This window comes from Schistocerca piceifrons, chromosome 1 (genome assembly GCF_021461385.2).
Source record: "Schistocerca piceifrons isolate TAMUIC-IGC-003096 chromosome 1, iqSchPice1.1, whole genome shotgun sequence".
NCBI classification, from domain to species: Eukaryota; Metazoa; Arthropoda; class Insecta; order Orthoptera; family Acrididae; genus Schistocerca; species Schistocerca piceifrons.
In genome coordinates, this window is record NC_060138.1 from 627,467,058 (window position 1) to 627,485,070 (window position 18,013).

The following is an 18,013-nucleotide window of genomic DNA, read 5'->3' on the forward strand; positions in this document are numbered from 1 at the left end:
GTCTAGGGGATGATTCCACATAACTCATAAATATATTAAATAAATAAAACTGTGTGATATGCAAAAACTAGATGCCTTGTGTTGGACACTAAAATGTAGTGGGTCTGGTGTAGCTGGAAGAAAGAGAGTGGAATGTAAGCATTTCTTGCTTATCAGAATGCTCTCAACTCTTCCTGGGGCACTGTAGGGTGCATAGCTGGTTTGAGGCACAGTTATGATATGTGGGGAAGCAGCAGACAAATCAGCAATGAATATAAAACAGTTCTTTCTTAATTTATTCATTGTGAAATCTCTTCCCTGGTGTGGTCTGGCATTCCCTTGAAATATTCTGGAATTATAGCAGCACACAAGGAAGACGTGGCATGTGGACAATATACCCTGCTTGGGCAGCTGCATGCCGACCTGGTGTCAAAAGCACGCCGGAATTGAATCGTAAGCAGTGTCCATACCACTGCACATGACTCTGCTGGGCACAGCACAGAGCACTGCAATTGCCATTGTGGTAGGCTGTGGTGCTGCCCAGAGTGTAATCTAAACCACTGGTTAGAGAATGGTAGCAGGGAGCAGGTGGCTGGTGGAATTCAGCAATGGCAAGCAGCCCTGTAGAGGTGGTGGCAAAGTACTGGGTTCTGAGTGCTGGGCAGTCAGCCAGCAGTCCTTGGATCATGGTCCATCAACAGCAGCAGTGACAGTGACATAGCTGCAGTGAAAACACCAATGCTGAAGCTCACAAAAACTGGGTGCACCTACATCAGCCAACTGGATGCACAGCATGGGCTGGCTATGGGCAGTTTTAAATACAGCCACTCAATGCTGATTCTTTTGAAGTGAAGTATTTGTGTGTCACCATGGAAACATCTGGAATAAGGTCAGTGACATGCTTTCAACTGATGTTAGAGGCAGCGATGTGTCAGAATGCAAAAGCTTCCTGATGTGTCAGGTCACTGACATGTGGAAGCAGCAGTATGGAAGCAGTCACATGGTGAGGGATCTTCCTCTCAGCAGGACGTTGACCATGTCTGCTGGTGCTCCAAATAAAGCGAGGGTATTGGCTGTGGCTTAGACCATTTCAACTACTCTCGCCTAAGAAAAAGTCTGCCCTCAGATTTCCATTGAAAATCTTGATGTAACATAGGCACTAAGTTATTTTTAAGTATTTAATTTTTGCAGTTTTGACATCATTCATGGTGGCATTTGGTTCTTTATATTATTTACACTTCTTTTTAGCCCCATTAACGCTTGGCTCACCAGGGAGTCTCTATGTTTGCATTTACACACTCTCCACTTCATCTCACTTTTAGCCCTGCTAACAGCTATATCATTTCACATCCTGGGGAAAGAACAGTGTCCAGGGAGGCATCCTATCAGCTAGTCGTTCCACTTCATATTTACACAATAAAATGCACATCCCCATATCCTCCTATTACATACACCACATACATCTATCAGACAAGAAAAACTTGGATAAATTCTTGTATATCATGTTAAGATACATCCTGCAATTATGCAAACGATATCTGGCACTTTCCAGACCTGACTCAAACACTAGACATTCCTTGACCTGTACAACACAATTACACTAACCCACATAAACGTTGTTCTGTTGGATTATCATTGTAATCTAATCAAGTAGAGAAAACTATATAAGATGAAAAGGGGTCAGAGAATCCAAATACCATAATTGTGTTCGTAGTCATTCTGCCTGGGAAGAACTCTATGACAGGTATAACTGACAAACTTCATCCTTGCAATAAGCATGTTACAGTTCATCATTGTATTTCTCATGCTTCTTCATAATGACCTTAATTTCTCAACACACAGATGCATATCATTCTGAGAGAATACAAGTAGTCCAGTGAACCCACTACATGAGCTCTCTGACACCATGTACCTACTTCCTGCATCACAGCCTTTTTTCAGTGCCACTCCTGTACCCATAACATTTTTTTTATCTGTCTACCCAAAGAGAATATTTCTTAGGCTGCCTCCTCACCCATAAAACACCTTTGAAGAAGTTTTGTAAAACTTTTCCATCACATTCTCTCATAATAACGAATTTCTATAGGAGTCATTGGCAGATCTACTGTGAGTATGTGTGCTGTGTCCTGGCAGACCCAGAACAGTTTAGTTAATGTTTTGACACCTAATGAACATCTCACATTTGTGCAGTGCCTAGAGGGCTTTGGGCCAGTTATGCATAATGTAAAGACAGAAAATCTGAACCATTCTGTTCCCTTGTGACTTTCAGACCATGTTCTGCTTGTCAGGGCTGAATTACCATCAGTTAAATTTACTTTATTATTTAGCTCTTATGAAAAGAATATATTGGTTCTCACCATAAAGATGACACATTGTGTTGCACAGAGGCACAACAAAAAGACTGTTATACATCGAGCTTTCAGCCTTTCTTCTTCAGGAAAGAACGGAAAACACACACACATTTGCAAATGACAGCCATCTCGTGTGCACATGACTGCTATCTCTAACCTCTCTATCCAGACTGCAGTTATTGTGTTGTACAAAAGCAGCAATCAGAAGCTGGACATGGAAGGAGGAGGGATAGCAAAGTATGGGTGGAGTGAAAGAAGAGTGTGGTGTAACAGAGCGAGCAGGGACTAGAAGGCAGCAGGACAAGGCTGCCTGTTGCAGTGCCGGTAGGCTGTGGGAGAGGAGAAGTGGGGATCAGAAAAGGAGAGGAACAGGGGCATGAAAAGACAAGTGTGTGCATTGGCAGGGAGTGTCAAACGTGAGGGTGAGGGGATATGAATTGGGAGGAGGTGACAGGAGGGAGGGGTGGAAAATGTTGGGTGCAGAGTGCAGGTACAGTAAGTTATTATAGGTTGAGGCCAGGGCAATTTTGGGAGTGGAGAATCCTCATAAGTATAACTCCCATCTGCACAGTTCAGAAAAGCTGGTGATTGAGAGGAGGATCCCGGTGACCTGGATTGTGAAGCACCCACTGAAATGAAGGCTGTTTTGTTCAGCTACATGTTATACCACAGGATGGCCCACATTGTTCTGGGCCACAGTTTGGCAATGGCCATTCATCGTTGTGGACAACCGGTTGGTAGTCATAGCAATATAAAATGTGGTGCAATGATTTTTCACATCCCTGTGGTAAGGGGCTGGGATTAGGAGTGGCATAGGGATGGACTAGGATGTTGTGGAGGTTAGGTAGCCAACAGCAACCACCTTAGGAAGGGTGAGAAGGGTATTTGGTAGGATGTCCCTCGTTTCAGGGTATGATGATAGATAATCAAAGCCTTGAAGAAGGATGTGGTTCAGTTGTTTCAGTTTGGCTTGGTACTGGGTGACAAAAAGGTTGCTCCTTTTGTAGCTGGTTCTTGGGGGAGGGGCGAAGTATTGGAGGCATTTGGGGATATGGCATGGGAAATCTGTTTGTAGACTAAAAATCAGTGATAGTGCTTCTCGGTGAAGGCCTTTCATGATTTCTTCAGCATACCAGACAAAGGAGCTCTTGTCACTACAGATATGTTGTCCTCAGATGGCCAGGCTGTGTGACAAGGTTTTTGGTATGGAAAGGATGGCAGTTGTCAAAATGCAGGTACTGTTGGTGATGTGTGGGTTTAATGTAGACAGAGGTGTGGATGGAGCCATCAGAGAGGGGGAGAGCAGCATCCAGGAAAGTGGCAGACTGGGTTGAGGAGGACCAGGTGAAGCAGATGGGAGAGAGGCTGTTGAGGCTGTGACGAAATGAGGACAGGGCGCCTTGAACCTGAGTTCACACCATAAAGATCTCATCAATGAAAATTAATCAGTACAGGGTTTTGGGTTTCAGGAAGCTAGGAGGATCTCCTCTAGATGCCCCATAAACAGGATGGCACTGGAGGTTGCCATGTGGGTGCCCCTGACTGTTCCATGGAGATGTAGAAGTAGTTGTATGTTAGGATAAAGTTAATGAGATTTATGAGGAATGATGCTTTGTGGGGTTTGAGTCTGATGGACATTGGCAGGGTAGAATTCAATAGCAGGAAGACCATGGCCATGAGAGATATAGGTGTATAGGGAGGTGATATTAGGAATGACGAGAAGGGATCCTGAAGGTGATGGGATGAGAATGGTGAAGAGTCAATAGGGGAAATGATTGATGTCTTTGATGTGAAAAGCTAGATTTTTAGCATCAGGTAGTAGGTGGCAGTCAGTGAGGACTGAAATTGTTTTAGTGGGAGCACAGTAATGAGCTACAATGTTTGGTTTTGGTTTGTGGATTTTAGGGAGCAAATGGAGGGTGAGTGTGTGGAGAGTCATAGGAGTGAGGAGGGGAATAGATTCAGGGGTGTTGTTCAGGGAGGACCTTTGGCTTTAAGCCAGGATTTGAGATTATGTTGGACTTCTGTGATGGGATCACTCTGGCAGAGTTTACGGTGGAGAAATCAGACAATTGGCAGAGGCCTTCCTCCACGTAGTCACTGTGATTCATAACAACAGTAGTGGAAACTTTATCTGCAGGTAGGATTTAGTTGAGTGTTGGTAGGGAGGTTTGGGGAATTGGCAAATTCAAAAGGACAGCTAGGCAGGTTCTGGATGCAATGAGGGGTTGATACGAAGGAACACTGGGGATGGGATAGTGGTTGGGTAGTGGTGCCCCAAGGCAGCAGTAGGATGGCAGCAGATTGGATAACTCACAGACTTGGTTTCTGAAATGCTTTTTTAAGTGTTGGAGAGCAACTTCCAGTTATTTTAATCAATCTATGAATTGAGTCTGCACTCCTCAATCAGTTAACATGACTCCGAAATTGCTGAGATTGAGGTGTAATCCATATGATGGACTAATGTCCTTTACCTTTGTTGATAGCTCAGCAAGTTCATCTTCACTGCTGGCTAAAAGCACAGTGCCATCAGCAAATGGTTAATAGCTCTGCCACCAATTGAGATGCCTTTAGTCCTTCCACCAAGAGCATTCCTTATGACATGTTCTGCATAGATATTGTACAGCAGAGGGGGGTGTGGGTTGAACACAACATGCTCTGACACCTTTTGAAACACCGTAGATTTCAGGCATACCAGCACTGGTCTTCACAGCTGCAAATGAATATTGTATAGACTTCTGATCAGTGGTGTCAAGTTTGATAGGACACTGAACTCTGCAAGAACCTGCCACAACTTTTCCGAGATAACACAGTCAGAGGCTTTCTTACAGTCAAGGGACCAGATGAAAACATAAACACAGAACTATAATGATTTCTTGATTATTTGTCATATGTTGAGAATCTGTTCACAAGTTCCTTTTCCTTTAACAAAACCTGCTTGTACTACGGATATGTCAGGCTGACTGTATGGCTTCAAAAACTGGTTCAATATGTAGAGCAAAATTTTGCTTGCATGGGGTATGAGAGCAATGGTTTGATAGCTGGAGTGGAAAGTGGCAGCGGTGGATTGAAGTTGAGACTTGTCATTATTGATGTCAGCTCCCTTGTGTGTCAATAGGTCCTGTTTCATGGCCAAGTGGAAATCATGTTCTCTGTCAGAGGAGGAAAATATATCATGAAGGTATACATAACAATATGAGCAGTTCAACAGAAGTAAGTCTATAAAACATTGCCATGTTTAGGCCATGTTTTTGAGATCATAAGGAATGTAACAAAATTTATAGAGGCTGAAGGGTGTGACCAATAATGTCTGGTATATCACTCTGTTCCATGGGTGTCTGTAAATATTCCTTGTGTCAGTCCAAGGCACTGAAGATGCAGGCTTCACTAAGTATTTGTACGAAGTTTTGTGTATGAAGTATAGGGTAACTGTCTAATATGGTCCACATGTTGAGGCGGCGATAGTCACCGCAGACCGCTCACTGTGATGTCGTTTTTGGGAACTAAATGGATGGGCAAAGACCACTTACTGTCTGCCAGACGGAAAATACCTACTTGCAGAAGTTCCTCCACTGCAGCCTTAGTAAGAAGTACTTGATGTAGTGCTAACTGGCGTCCTTTATGACACACTGATGGCTTGTCTGTTGCAACAATTTTGTGTGTCGTCCCATTCATGATAGTGTTCAGCTGTGCTGACGAATTCACTTAGGGGCTGTCAGAAGTGGGAACTGATAGAACACAAGAGTCACTAACCTGATGTGCCAGCAGAGCTGTCCATGGCAGCAGCATCAAAGTTCCATGAGGTGCATTGCAGGTCTCGGGAGGCGGTGGCATCAAAGTTCCACATGGTGCAGTGTCAGTGTCAGGGGGCTACAGCTTTGACAGGTGTTGTACGAGGCATTGTGCCTCAGAGAGGGCTTGCATAACCAATGATGTGGCGTGGTTCAGTTCAGCATTGCAAGCGTGGAGATCATCGACTGCAGAGCACTTGGATTGAAGCTGGGTGATGGAAGCTGCAAGGCTGTCTTCCAGTGAAGAGCACTTTATGAGAGCCGTGTCGAAACCATAGAGAAGCTGAGGGTGAGGGGGAGCTGAGAAGGTGACTGAACACACAATATGAGTAGATGAGGCGTGGTGCGATAATGCTGACTGGAGATGCAGAGAAAGACCGAAGTCAAAAAGTAAGTCATTGCCTAATACTGGCCCTTCTACATCAGCCATGTAGAAGGACCAAGTGACACATTTGCCAGGTATGAGCTGAATGGTTAACTCGGCAAAACTATCGAAACGAAGTGGCAATTTATTAGCTGCTCAAAGAAACAGGTTGGCTGATGTCATATCCATTACAGTAAATGGGGGAAGTATGACGCTAATGTCTGCTCTGATGTCAATGAGAAAATACGTGCATGAACCTAAATCCAAGGCATACAGACGACCTCATGAGGTGGAGGATCTGACAGAATGCAACGTCTGTGAGTGCCATTCCATATACCCATGAACTGCCGCCTGAGTGAGTATTTGTGAATGCGCAGGCCGGGCGGCAGTTGTGAGTGCCATCCCAGCAGTGAGTGCCATCCCTGTAAGTGGAGTGGAACCAGCATATGCATGAGTTAGCCATTTTTTGCCTCCAGCCAAAGTGCCAGGCGAGGGGAAGGTGGGGAGGGCAGGCACTAGCCCAGGTGTGGTGGGGATAAGCTGGCACTGAACCACTGGCAGTTCCCAGTCTTGGCCACTAGGTGGCTGCTGTTCCACATGCTGTCCACGATACACACACGCCCAGCCACTACCACCTGATGCTGGAAGTACACTCACAGCATTTCCAACTTTGGTAGTATTAGGTGCTGTGCCATGCGAAGGGAGGTGACAGTGCCGGATTGTGACATATGGCCTGGTCTGCCGACAGTAGTTTATCCTCAAGTGGTATGGCAGTATTGGGAAGCAAATGTAATTGTAGTTCTTGTGGCAACTTCACCAACCACAATGCTCAGAGTTCTAAGTTCAGCAAGAACTCGGTAGTAACCTGCTCACACAAGCATAGCCATACCTGGGAGCAGGTTCTGTCACCTAAAGTCTCATCATAAATAATATTGTGAATAGTATCAGATGGTGGACTAGAAAGGCATTTTATGAGTTAGTGCATGTGCGGAGACATATTTGTTGCTCTTGGGTGGGTTCAGTAACAAGTCAGTGATAAGCTCAGGGTGGTCATGCAGGTGGTTCACTAAACATACAAAATGGGTGTCGTCATCCACAATGCCGTGTTTGTCCAATATGTTGTCCACCAAGGTAAACCACTTCACTTTGTTGTCCAGTTGTAATGGTGGCAGCTTTATAAATGAATGGAGGCCGGTACTTGTGGAGATGTAAGAAAGGCACAAATCGTGCGGGGATTCTGCACAGTGTTCATTGACACAAACTGTGCCTCGGTGACGGGTGATATGGTGTGTTGAATGTCTGGTAGATGTGCAGGCGAGGCAGGGTATCCAGTCCTCATAGGAAGGAAATCTGTAAGGCCACACAATGAGCATGGCATGGCAGGCATGGGAGGATCGATGGCCGATGCAGATGAAATCTTGAGCAGAGATATGGAATTGTGATTGAGTGCCGAGTGACTGGGCGGAAACCTGCAGGAGCATCACCTGAGGTGTGCGTGCAGTGGCAGGACAGATAGGAATATACATGGTCCGGCGTGGTTGACGCAAATGTCCCTCCTACTGGCGCAGAGGGGGGACACATTAAAAAATGGACCACTCTGAGGAGAGGGTAGCCATGCATGTGGACCCCGAAACTGGACAGCCATGTGGTCCATGTTGGATGCAGTAAAGACTCAGGCAAGGGGAATCTGGAATCTTATGCTGGAGAACCATCCTGTCCAGCATTGAATGCTGTAGAAGGCATCCGCACCAATGTGTACAGCACCTGGTGTTGTGTGCTAACAGAGGTTAGGGTCATCTGGCATGTCAAAGCAAACATGGGAGACATGAAAATTCCTGGCGTATTGGTAGCATATGGGGTAAAACATTGTGCTTCACAGTCAAAGGTCCATTCTGTGGTCACAGCGTCCTGCACTGCCAGAAAAACTGGAGGTTGCAACATTGTCCATTGTTGCAAAACCAATGATACACAGTGAGCGAATGCAACATATTTTCACAGCTTGGGGTCACCAGTGTGGGTTTTGTAGCTATAGCGGCAGACCATGGACATAAATCTCCAACTGATTACGATTAAGCACTTTTTTTACAGCTCGTATAATTACAAAGACACGGGAAAAACATTACAGACAATAACAACTCAAACATCTACACCAGAGTCAAAAGCACACACTGTCTAAAGAACACCAAGTTCAAGGACAATTTACTTTGCACTCGGCAGGTGGTAGTTACAGGTGGTTGATGGTTGCCACAACATAAATAGTGCTATAACTCTAGGTGTTTACTCATTCAAATACCTCATCCAGGGAGCAGAAATTTTAGTGTGATAAATTAGAGCCTCTTTCAGAATTTTCTGTCTCAAAATTTATGCCCCCTTTGAATGGATATTCCTGTATGAATTGCATTTACACATCGTACCTATTTTGTCATCAGTTATGATTAGTTTGCACAGCAATAACAAAAATAATTTTATCAACATTTATTAGGCCTACTGAAAAATTAATGTATTTAAGATCCATTTTTTTCTGTGCAATTGTGACAAACTTGACTTGTCATGGTGACTGTTCAATAGCATTCTTTAATTTAGTTCATGAATTGCAACACCTAAATTTTTCACACTAATTACGGCTTACAAACATGGCCTTTTCTGAATGTACTTCTGACCAAAAACTGATTCTACTTTCACAATGAAATATTTTCATAAAACTTTTCATCCCCTGTTTCAGCCCTTTAGGGACTGAATTTCCAAAAAGACTGAAACACGTATTTTTTTCTTACTGAGTAGTCAAATACCAGTTTTCATCCTTTAGAAGTTCTTTAATAATGATTTATTTAAAATAAAAGACTTTTTCACATTATTTCATCACCTTGGGGGTTGAGTTTCCAATGAAGATGAAACACCTTCCAGTATTCTTTTATCTTTGATTGGGAAACAAAATATGAATTTTCATAGTTACAGTTTCAAAACTGCTTTAATAGTGGCATATTTTCAAAATTCCTTTCACCTCTATTTCACCCACTTATGGACGGAATTTCAAAAAATCCCTTCTTATAAAATGGCTACAGTATAAGATCAACACCTCTCCAAATTTCAAGTTTCTATCCTTCAAGGTTTGGGCTGGGTGATGATGAGTCAATGAATCAGTCTGGACATTTCCTTTTGTAGACAGAAATGATTTTTTTTGTTATACAGAGGTATATAGATGATAGATGTAGACATACATACACACACATTCACACACTCACATTCCGGGGTGGGGGACAGAACACATTGAAAGACTGCGGTAAATTGCTGCTTGTGTGGAACAATATGTTTTCGCAGTGCAGTGGGTGTGTGGCAAATAGTTCACAGTAGACCGTAAAACACAACAATATGGATCAGGTTGCACCACCCAGACAACCCACCAAGAAGATCAACACCTCATCTGAATGGCATTGCAGAACATGTCTATGTCCTCTTCAGTTCTGGTGCAACAATGGAACAGTTGAACACATCATACACTGTCAGGAGTGACATTCCATCACTGTTTATTACAACTTGGGTTACTTTTGCATGATCGACTTCTCTGCCTATCTTTGATGAATGTGCAGAAACACGCTAGAAGGCAGTGATGTGTGGAACAATGTCACTGGAGACAGGAATGGCATGAAATAGTGTTTCCAGACGAATTCAGGTTCAGTTTGTTTAAAATGATAGTCACATTTTGGTTCGCCATGGTCAGGGGGAGTGGCGCCACAGTGACTGCATTCACACAAGATGTACAGAGGGAACACAAGGCCTAAAGGTGTAGGGTGCTATTGGGTACAACCGCAAATCACAGTTGGTGTGTGTGTATGGCGCTGTAACTAGTGTGACCTACATGAATAACATTCTGCTACCTGTAGCCATACTCTTTCTGCGCAACACTCCAGATGCCATTTTTCAGCAAGACAATCCATGACCTCATGTTGCTGTACAAACCTTTGCCTTCCTTGGTGTCACAGGATGTCAGTTTTTTACCTTGGCCCACCAGATCATGAGACTTGCAGCCAATCGAAAAAGTGTGGGATATGGTGAAATGACAGGTGCAACTCTTTGACCCCATGCCTGCCACCACAGATGAATTTTGGAACCAGGTGGATGCAGCATGAATGGCTATACCACATGATGTTATGTGCTCTGTACATGTGTTGATGCCATCTTGTATGAAACAAGCAGAGCCCGTGGTGGACAGACCCTGTTCCTGCTAGGCAACAGGACACATGCTGAATGGAGGGGACTGAAATACTAATCATTTCTACAGAACATACCTGTCCTGTGAATATAAACATGATTGTTTGTGTGTACTAACTATAATTTGTACTGGAAAATGGTCTACATCTACATCTACATCCATACTCCGCAAGCCACCTGACGGTGTGTGGCAGAGGGTACTTTGAGTACCTCTATCGGTTCTCCCTTCTATTCTAGTCTCTTATTGTTCATGGAAAGAAAGATTGTCGGTATGCATCCGTATCAACAGGTCTGATGGAAACCAATTGTACAGTTAAAAATAAATTATACAGCAGCTTCACATATTACATATGTCATTTCTACAAGTTATCAATCCTGTGGAACACAGTCAGAAAAACCAATGATATTAGTTGGACCCTTGAAATAAAAATCTGTGATAACACAAACATTCAGATGACTCAGAAAATCTTTTTTATATCAACAGAAATAACCAGCAAAACAAGACATTAATTACTGCCCCTCAAAGTGAATGCATATGAAATAAACATTACAAATTTTTATTTGACTTTGATACCATCTATAACATTTTTTTTGTTTTCAAAGCTAAACATCTGATCATATTAATATAGGTATTGCATTATTTTCATACCTTCAAATTTATATGTTGGCTGATGGAATTAAAGTTTAACCAAATGTGTTTTGAAAGCTGAATCAAGACTTCCATGTCTCCCCAGTTTGACCCTTATTGTGAAGACCTGCCAACTGTGATGCAGAATTTGTGACTCTGCAACTGCAGGTTGTATTGTGTTGAACCTCATAAAGATTGAGAAGGTGCCAGCTTCTTTAGAGAAAATCTTTTTAAACTGCAAATGTCACACTTTTGTTCTCTGTTTTGATATAAAAATACCATATTTACTCAAATCTAAGCCGCACCTGAAAAGTGAGACTCGAAATCAAGAGAAAAAAAAATTTCCCAAATCTAAGCCGCACCTGAAATTTGAGACTCGAAATTCCAGGGGAGAGAAAAGTTTTAGACCGCACCTCCAAATCGAAACAAAGTTGGTGCATTGTAACATGAGACACAATTTAAGTCGAATGGATGAAGATACAGCTACAGTAGTTTGGTTCGAGTCGTAAGCTTAACAGTTAAGCTTTACCAAGTAGCCATTCCTATGTGTCAGGCGCTCCGTCCTTATTTGCACGAGTTCCCTTCCTTTTTCACATGCTTCATCTGGTTTGAATCGTTTGCTTATTTTGCTTTGATCTGATAAGTGCCGTTCTCTTTGTTATAGGTGTTTACGTCACTCTAGGCTGAAACTGCATTATTTTAATGTGTCATGCATTGTTTGTCGCATTCTGATAATGAGTGTTTACGACCTGTCGCCGCTCGCGGCATGGCTTGCTTTTGTGCGCGCTACCGTGGCTTACAATAAAAAAAAAAAGAGGAATTGTTTCATAAGTGAAACAATGGCAAGAGACTGCTATTTGTTGTTACACTGCTGCTTTCTTGGATAATGATCAACAAGAACCGAATAATAGACTGCGTATGATAGAAGATGTTCTGAACGAGAGTTTAGCAAAAATTTTTCACTGTTTGAAAATCTTTGCAGACGCTTCTTTAGTACATTACATTCTGCAGAGAAATTAGTCATCTTTGATTTAAAAATCTAGTCAGTTGTCGTGCTTCATTTCTGACTGTATCACTATTCAGCATAAGAATAATACGAATATAGACATGATATGATATGTATATTCCTCCGCATTTGCATTTGTCTCACTCTAGTTTCGTAGTTTATTAGGCAGACAGGATTTAAATGAGATAGCAGCAAATACGAAAGAATACATGGCATAATGTTTTCAATCTTCTACCGTTTCTTACTGATGCAGAGGTTTTGGCGCCAGTATTTATCTTTGTGCCTGCAAAGCATGCCTGTGTAGCGCTACATATATTCGACGGCAGAAGTTAGTTTTGGCGGCACCTGCCAACATTTTTCAGAACTTCCGCTTACTTTGCACTGGGTTCTAAGCCAGAAGCGGTTTTTTGGATTACAAAAACCGGGAAAAAAGTGCGGCTTAGATTCGAGTAAATACGGTAACATTTTATCTTTCCACCTGTTGCAATGGGGCTCACAGATGAAGCATCAACAGGTCTTATTTGCCCATAAAAAATGTGAACCACTGTTGTAAGTTGCGCAATAGGGGGAAGGGATGTCTCTGAGTGACTTGGTTCTGGATGTTAGCCAGGTAATTAATGATTTACACTGTCTTGGTGAGGATGGAGAGCAGTGCCCTGGCAATTGTTGCCTTGCTCTGCATTGGATGTCACACTGAGCTTTTACTGCAGCTTGATAAGGCTGTTCCACCAAATGACAGGAGAAGTTTGGGGCTGCTATTTTGGCAATTTCTGTAATGGCTGTCTGTAGGACAGTGCCAAACCACCACCACACAATGGAGATGGCTTAATTTCCTATGAAGAGCATGACAACCAAACAAGTGAAATTACTCAGTGTTTTCGAAAGCAACAATAGTTCCTATTAGCCTAGATAATGCAATTACAGAACAGTCCCAAGAGAGTCACAGATAATTCTATAAATGCATCATAATTCTGAAATAAATAAAAAGTTATGTCACAGATCTCAGGAGGGGACAACTGGCCCTCTTGCACACCACCCTCCCACTCCCTACCTGCACCTTACTGACGGTGGATGATATTACCCTTTCTACATTGCTTACATCAGCTTCCTGTGATTTTCTGGTTCCACTTCTTGACACACAAACCAGGTCACATTTTTTGTTGTTACCAGGTGTGATCAACCTGCAATTGAGCCTTTTTGTTGCTGAAATGTTTTCTGCATTTCATCAGACCACGAGACTTATCTACATGGTCAAGCTTTCAAGCAAGTAACTGAAAAGTATCGTGTGTTAAATGCAGCTTGTAATTTTCTAGAATTCTTTGCCATTTTTGAGATTTTTAGTTTCTCATATTACTTCATTCTCCAAAGTTATCTGAGAAATTTGGAAATTTGTACATGTAAAAATATAAATTCCTTTAGTAAAATGTTCTGTTGGAGCAGAGAGGGCTTAGGACTGCTCCTCCACCACCCCCACACATATCTCTACCCATCTATACCTGACATAAAACTGTTTTCCTTTTGTTACAACCTTCTTAATAGATTTTTTGATTTGTCTTTATTTACTGTTTTTGTGTTTGTAATGTTGATCTAAGGTGTAAGAACAATCCATACATTATCAAAGGATAAATATTGATCTCGAGACTTACAGATTTCAAAAGCCTGACATGACTTTAAGCTACCAAATACTTTATTGTAAAATATAACCTTTGTAACATACAACTTTGCATGTGTTATACATAGTGTATTCTTTCAGATTTGAATCAGTATCGACCAGTCTATGCACCTAAGGATTTTCTTGAAGTGTTGATGTGGATTCGTAGTCCTAATTACCATACCATGGAGTAAGTAAAACTGAAAAGAAATTAAATTATTTCAAGTTCAAATTAGTTACTAATCAACAAGATTAAAAATACATTATTGCAATTTCCTTACACTTGAAATTGTTTTTATATCTTCCTATACAGCAGTGGTGGCAATTGGGATTTTACACATATTCCTCTTAAGGTCAAATCTTTAAATGAATTGGTAAGTTGTTCCCATATTTTATTAATTATGCACTTCATTAATGGAACAAAGTCACTCTTAGTAAAGAAAATATGCTTCAAGTTCTGTACATACTCTTTTCTTTTTTGGGGGAAAAAATCTACTTAGAAATGTGCAGAATGTAACCATATGTACAAATTAATTTTTGATGAGTGTAAAATGATTCATTCCACATAATTAAGCTTTATCATGCAAAATATTCCATGGTACATAAAACTAACTACCGTATTTACTCGAATCCAAGCCGCACTCAAATCTAAGCCGCACCTGAAAAATGAGACTCGAAATCAAGGGAAAAAATTTTCCCGAATCTAAGCCGCACCTGAAATATGAGACTTGAAATTCAAGGGGAGAGAAAATTTTAGGTCACACCTCTAAATGGAAACAAAGTTCGTGTAATTGTAATATGAGACACAATTTAGGTCGAATGAATGACGATACAGCTGCAGTAGTTTGGTTCGAGTCGTAAGCTTAGCAGTTAAGCTTTACCAGGTAGCCATAGCTATGCGTCAGGCTCTCCGTCCGTATTTATACGGGTACCCTTCCTTTTTCACGTGCTTCGTCTGATTTGAATTGATTGCTTATTTCTCTTTGATCTGATAAGTGCCGTTTTCTTTGTTATAGGTGTTTACGTCACTCTAAGCTGAAAATGCATTACTGTACTGTGTCATCCATTGTTTGTCGCATTCTGATAGTGCGTGTTTACGGCATGGCTTGCTTTTGTGCGCGCTACCGCCGCTTACATATAAAAAATAGAGAGGACTCGTCTCATTAGCGAAACATTTGTTGTTACTTACACTACTGCTTTCTTGGATAATGATCAACAAGAACCAAATAATAGACTGCGTATGATAGATGATGTTCTGAACTAACTTTTAGCGAAAATTTTTCTCCGTTTGAAAATCTTTGCAGGCGCCTCTAGTTCAGTACATTCTGCACAGAAATTAGTCATCTTAGATTTAAAAATATAGTCAATTGCCATGCTTCATTTCTGACTGTATCACTATTAGGCATAAGAATAATACAAATATAAACATGACATGATATGTATATTCTTCCGCGTTTGCTGTTGTCTCACTCTAGTTTCGTAGTTTATTAGGCAGACAGGATTTAAATGAGATAGTAGCAAACACGAAACAATATATGGCAAAATGTTTATATTCATATTATTCTTATGGTGAAGAGAATACTGCATGTGATTCACAATTCATAAAAGTTCCTATTAGCAATCATCTCTTCTCACAGGTAGGAAAAAATTCAGAACATAGAGTTGGCCATATTGACAAACATCCCATACAGTCTTGCCAGTCGGATTTTCGTAGTACATTGAAATGCTGCTACATTCGAAGATGAACAATACGGAATTTGTATTTATTTCGTTGGATATTGTACCAAAATGCAGTGGTCGAAACTCGGGGGGGAGGAAAAAGGCTCGTCTTCCACCTTTTTTGTTTTAATTTAGTTACTGGCGCAGAGGTTTTGGTGCCAGTATTTATCTTTGTGCCTACAAGGCATGCCTGTGTAGCGCTACATATATTCGACGGCAGATGTTAGTTGTGGCCGCACCCACCAACGTTTTTCAGAACTCCCGCTTGCTTTGCACTCGATTCTAAGCCGCCGGCGGTTTTTTGGATTACAAAAACCGGAAAAAAAGTGCGGCTTAGATTCGAGTAAATACGGTAATTAACAAACAAATTACCAGAAACATAGTGCATAATACTTTTGAATAAGCAGTATGGCCTCAGATGGAGTTCAGGGATGAACAATTGTATATAACACTCGGAATAAATTATTCTACCCCCTACATGTTATACATGATGAGCCAAAATGTTATGACCACTTGCTCAGCAGTCTGTTGGCCAACCTTCAGAATGCAATACAGCAGCAATTCTGGTGGCATGGATTCACAAGTTCTTGGTAGATTTTAGGAGGTAAGTGGCACCAGATGTCTATGCACATGTCACACAGATCCTGTAAAATACAGGAAGACTGTTTTTGGGTGCAAACCTAGCGCACAATAGCTTTCTGGCCATGTTGTATTGTGTATGAGGTGCGGCTAGAAAAAAACCGGACTGATGCTGGAAAAAACATTTATTTACAATTATTTACAATTTCATGTTATCTCCTTCAATGTACTCTCCTCCTCGGTCTCTACACCCCTCCATACGAATTTTCCACTGTTCATAGCAATGCTGCAGATCATTTTCGGTAAGTCCATACATTACTTCCATCGCTTTTTCTTTTACTGCTTCAACAGCCTCAAATCTAGTTCCTTTCAAAGCTGACTTGACTTTAGGGAAAAGAAAAAAGTCACAGGGGGCCAAATCAGGTGAGTAGGGTGGATGATCTAAGATGGGAATGTTGTGTTTTGCCAAAAACGTCTTCACTGACAACGCACTGTGAGCTGGGGCATTGTCTTGGTGAAGGATCCATGACTTTTTTCTCCACAAATCGTTCCGTTTTCTCCGTACTCGCTCACGTAGGGTAGCCAGGACGCTAATGTAGTAATGCTGATTCATTGTTTGTCCCTCTGGTACCCAATCAATGTGCACAATCCCTTTGGTGTCAAAAAAAAAAACAATCATCATTGCCTTGAATTTCGATTTTGACATTCGTGCTTTTTTTTGTCGTGGAGAACCAGGAGTTTTCCAATGCATCGATTGGCGTTTAGTTTCGGGATCGTAAGTAAAAAACCATGATTCATCGCAAGTAATAACATTTTGTAAGAAGGTGGGATCACTTTCAATGTTTTCCAGGATGTCAGAACAAATCATTCTTCGGCGTTCCTTCTGTTCAATTGTGAGACACTTTGGAACCATTTTTGAACACACTTTGTTCATGTTGAAACTTTCATGAAGAATCTGCCTAACACTTTCCTTGTCAACTCCTGTTAACTCAGACACTGCTCTGATTGTTAAACGGCGATCTTGTCAAACAAGTTTACCGATTTTTTCAATGTTTGCATCAGTTTTTGCTGACAATGGTCTGCCAGTGCGAGTGTCATCACTGGTGTCTTGGTGGCCATCTTTAAATCATTTAAACCACTCAAACACTTGTGTTCGCGATAAACAATCATCGCCGTACACTTGTTGTAACATTACAAACGTTTCACTTGCAGATTTTCCTAGTTTGAAACAAAATTTGATGTTAACACGCTGTTCTTTCTGTACACTCAACATTTTTCGACGCACAGACAAAACGTCAACTACTTAAAACAGACGCCACGGGCAGCCTGAGTGCAGGAGGCAGATGAAACTCGAGCAGTAGGTGGAGCGAGAGTCACATGACAGGCCACGCGACTTTCAGCCTTATTGCATTCGTTTTGTTGTTTCACCAGTACTAGTCCGGTTTTTTTCTAGCCACACCTCGTAGAGGTTAGGCAAATTTGGTGGCCAAGACACCAACATGAGTTCACTGTCCCATCCCTCAAACCACTGTATCATAATGCTGACCTTTTGATATGGACACTTATGCTGTTTGGAGATGCCACCAACACTGTGGAAGTCAAAAACCATGAAGGGATACAGATGGTCAACAGTAATGTCCATGTAGTCCACAGCTGTCATGGTACCTTTGATTATTACTGTAGGTCCCACGTAAACACAGGTGAATGTCCCCCATAACATAATACTTCTTCCACCA

General features: G+C 41.7%; 1 protein-coding gene across 1 annotated transcript in view; it reads left to right on the plus strand.

Annotated features, from left to right (window-relative positions):
• The window catches only part of LOC124710862 (TBC1 domain family member 19), a 173,422-nt gene that overhangs the window by 31,485 nt on the left and 123,924 nt on the right, over positions 1–18,013 (plus strand). Inside the window, exons 4-5 of the mRNA XM_047240959.1 lie at positions 14,082–14,169; positions 14,293–14,353. Of these exons, the coding sequence (XP_047096915.1) occupies positions 14,082–14,169; positions 14,293–14,353 (149 nt within the window). The remainder of the gene's footprint in view (positions 1–14,081; positions 14,170–14,292; positions 14,354–18,013) is intronic.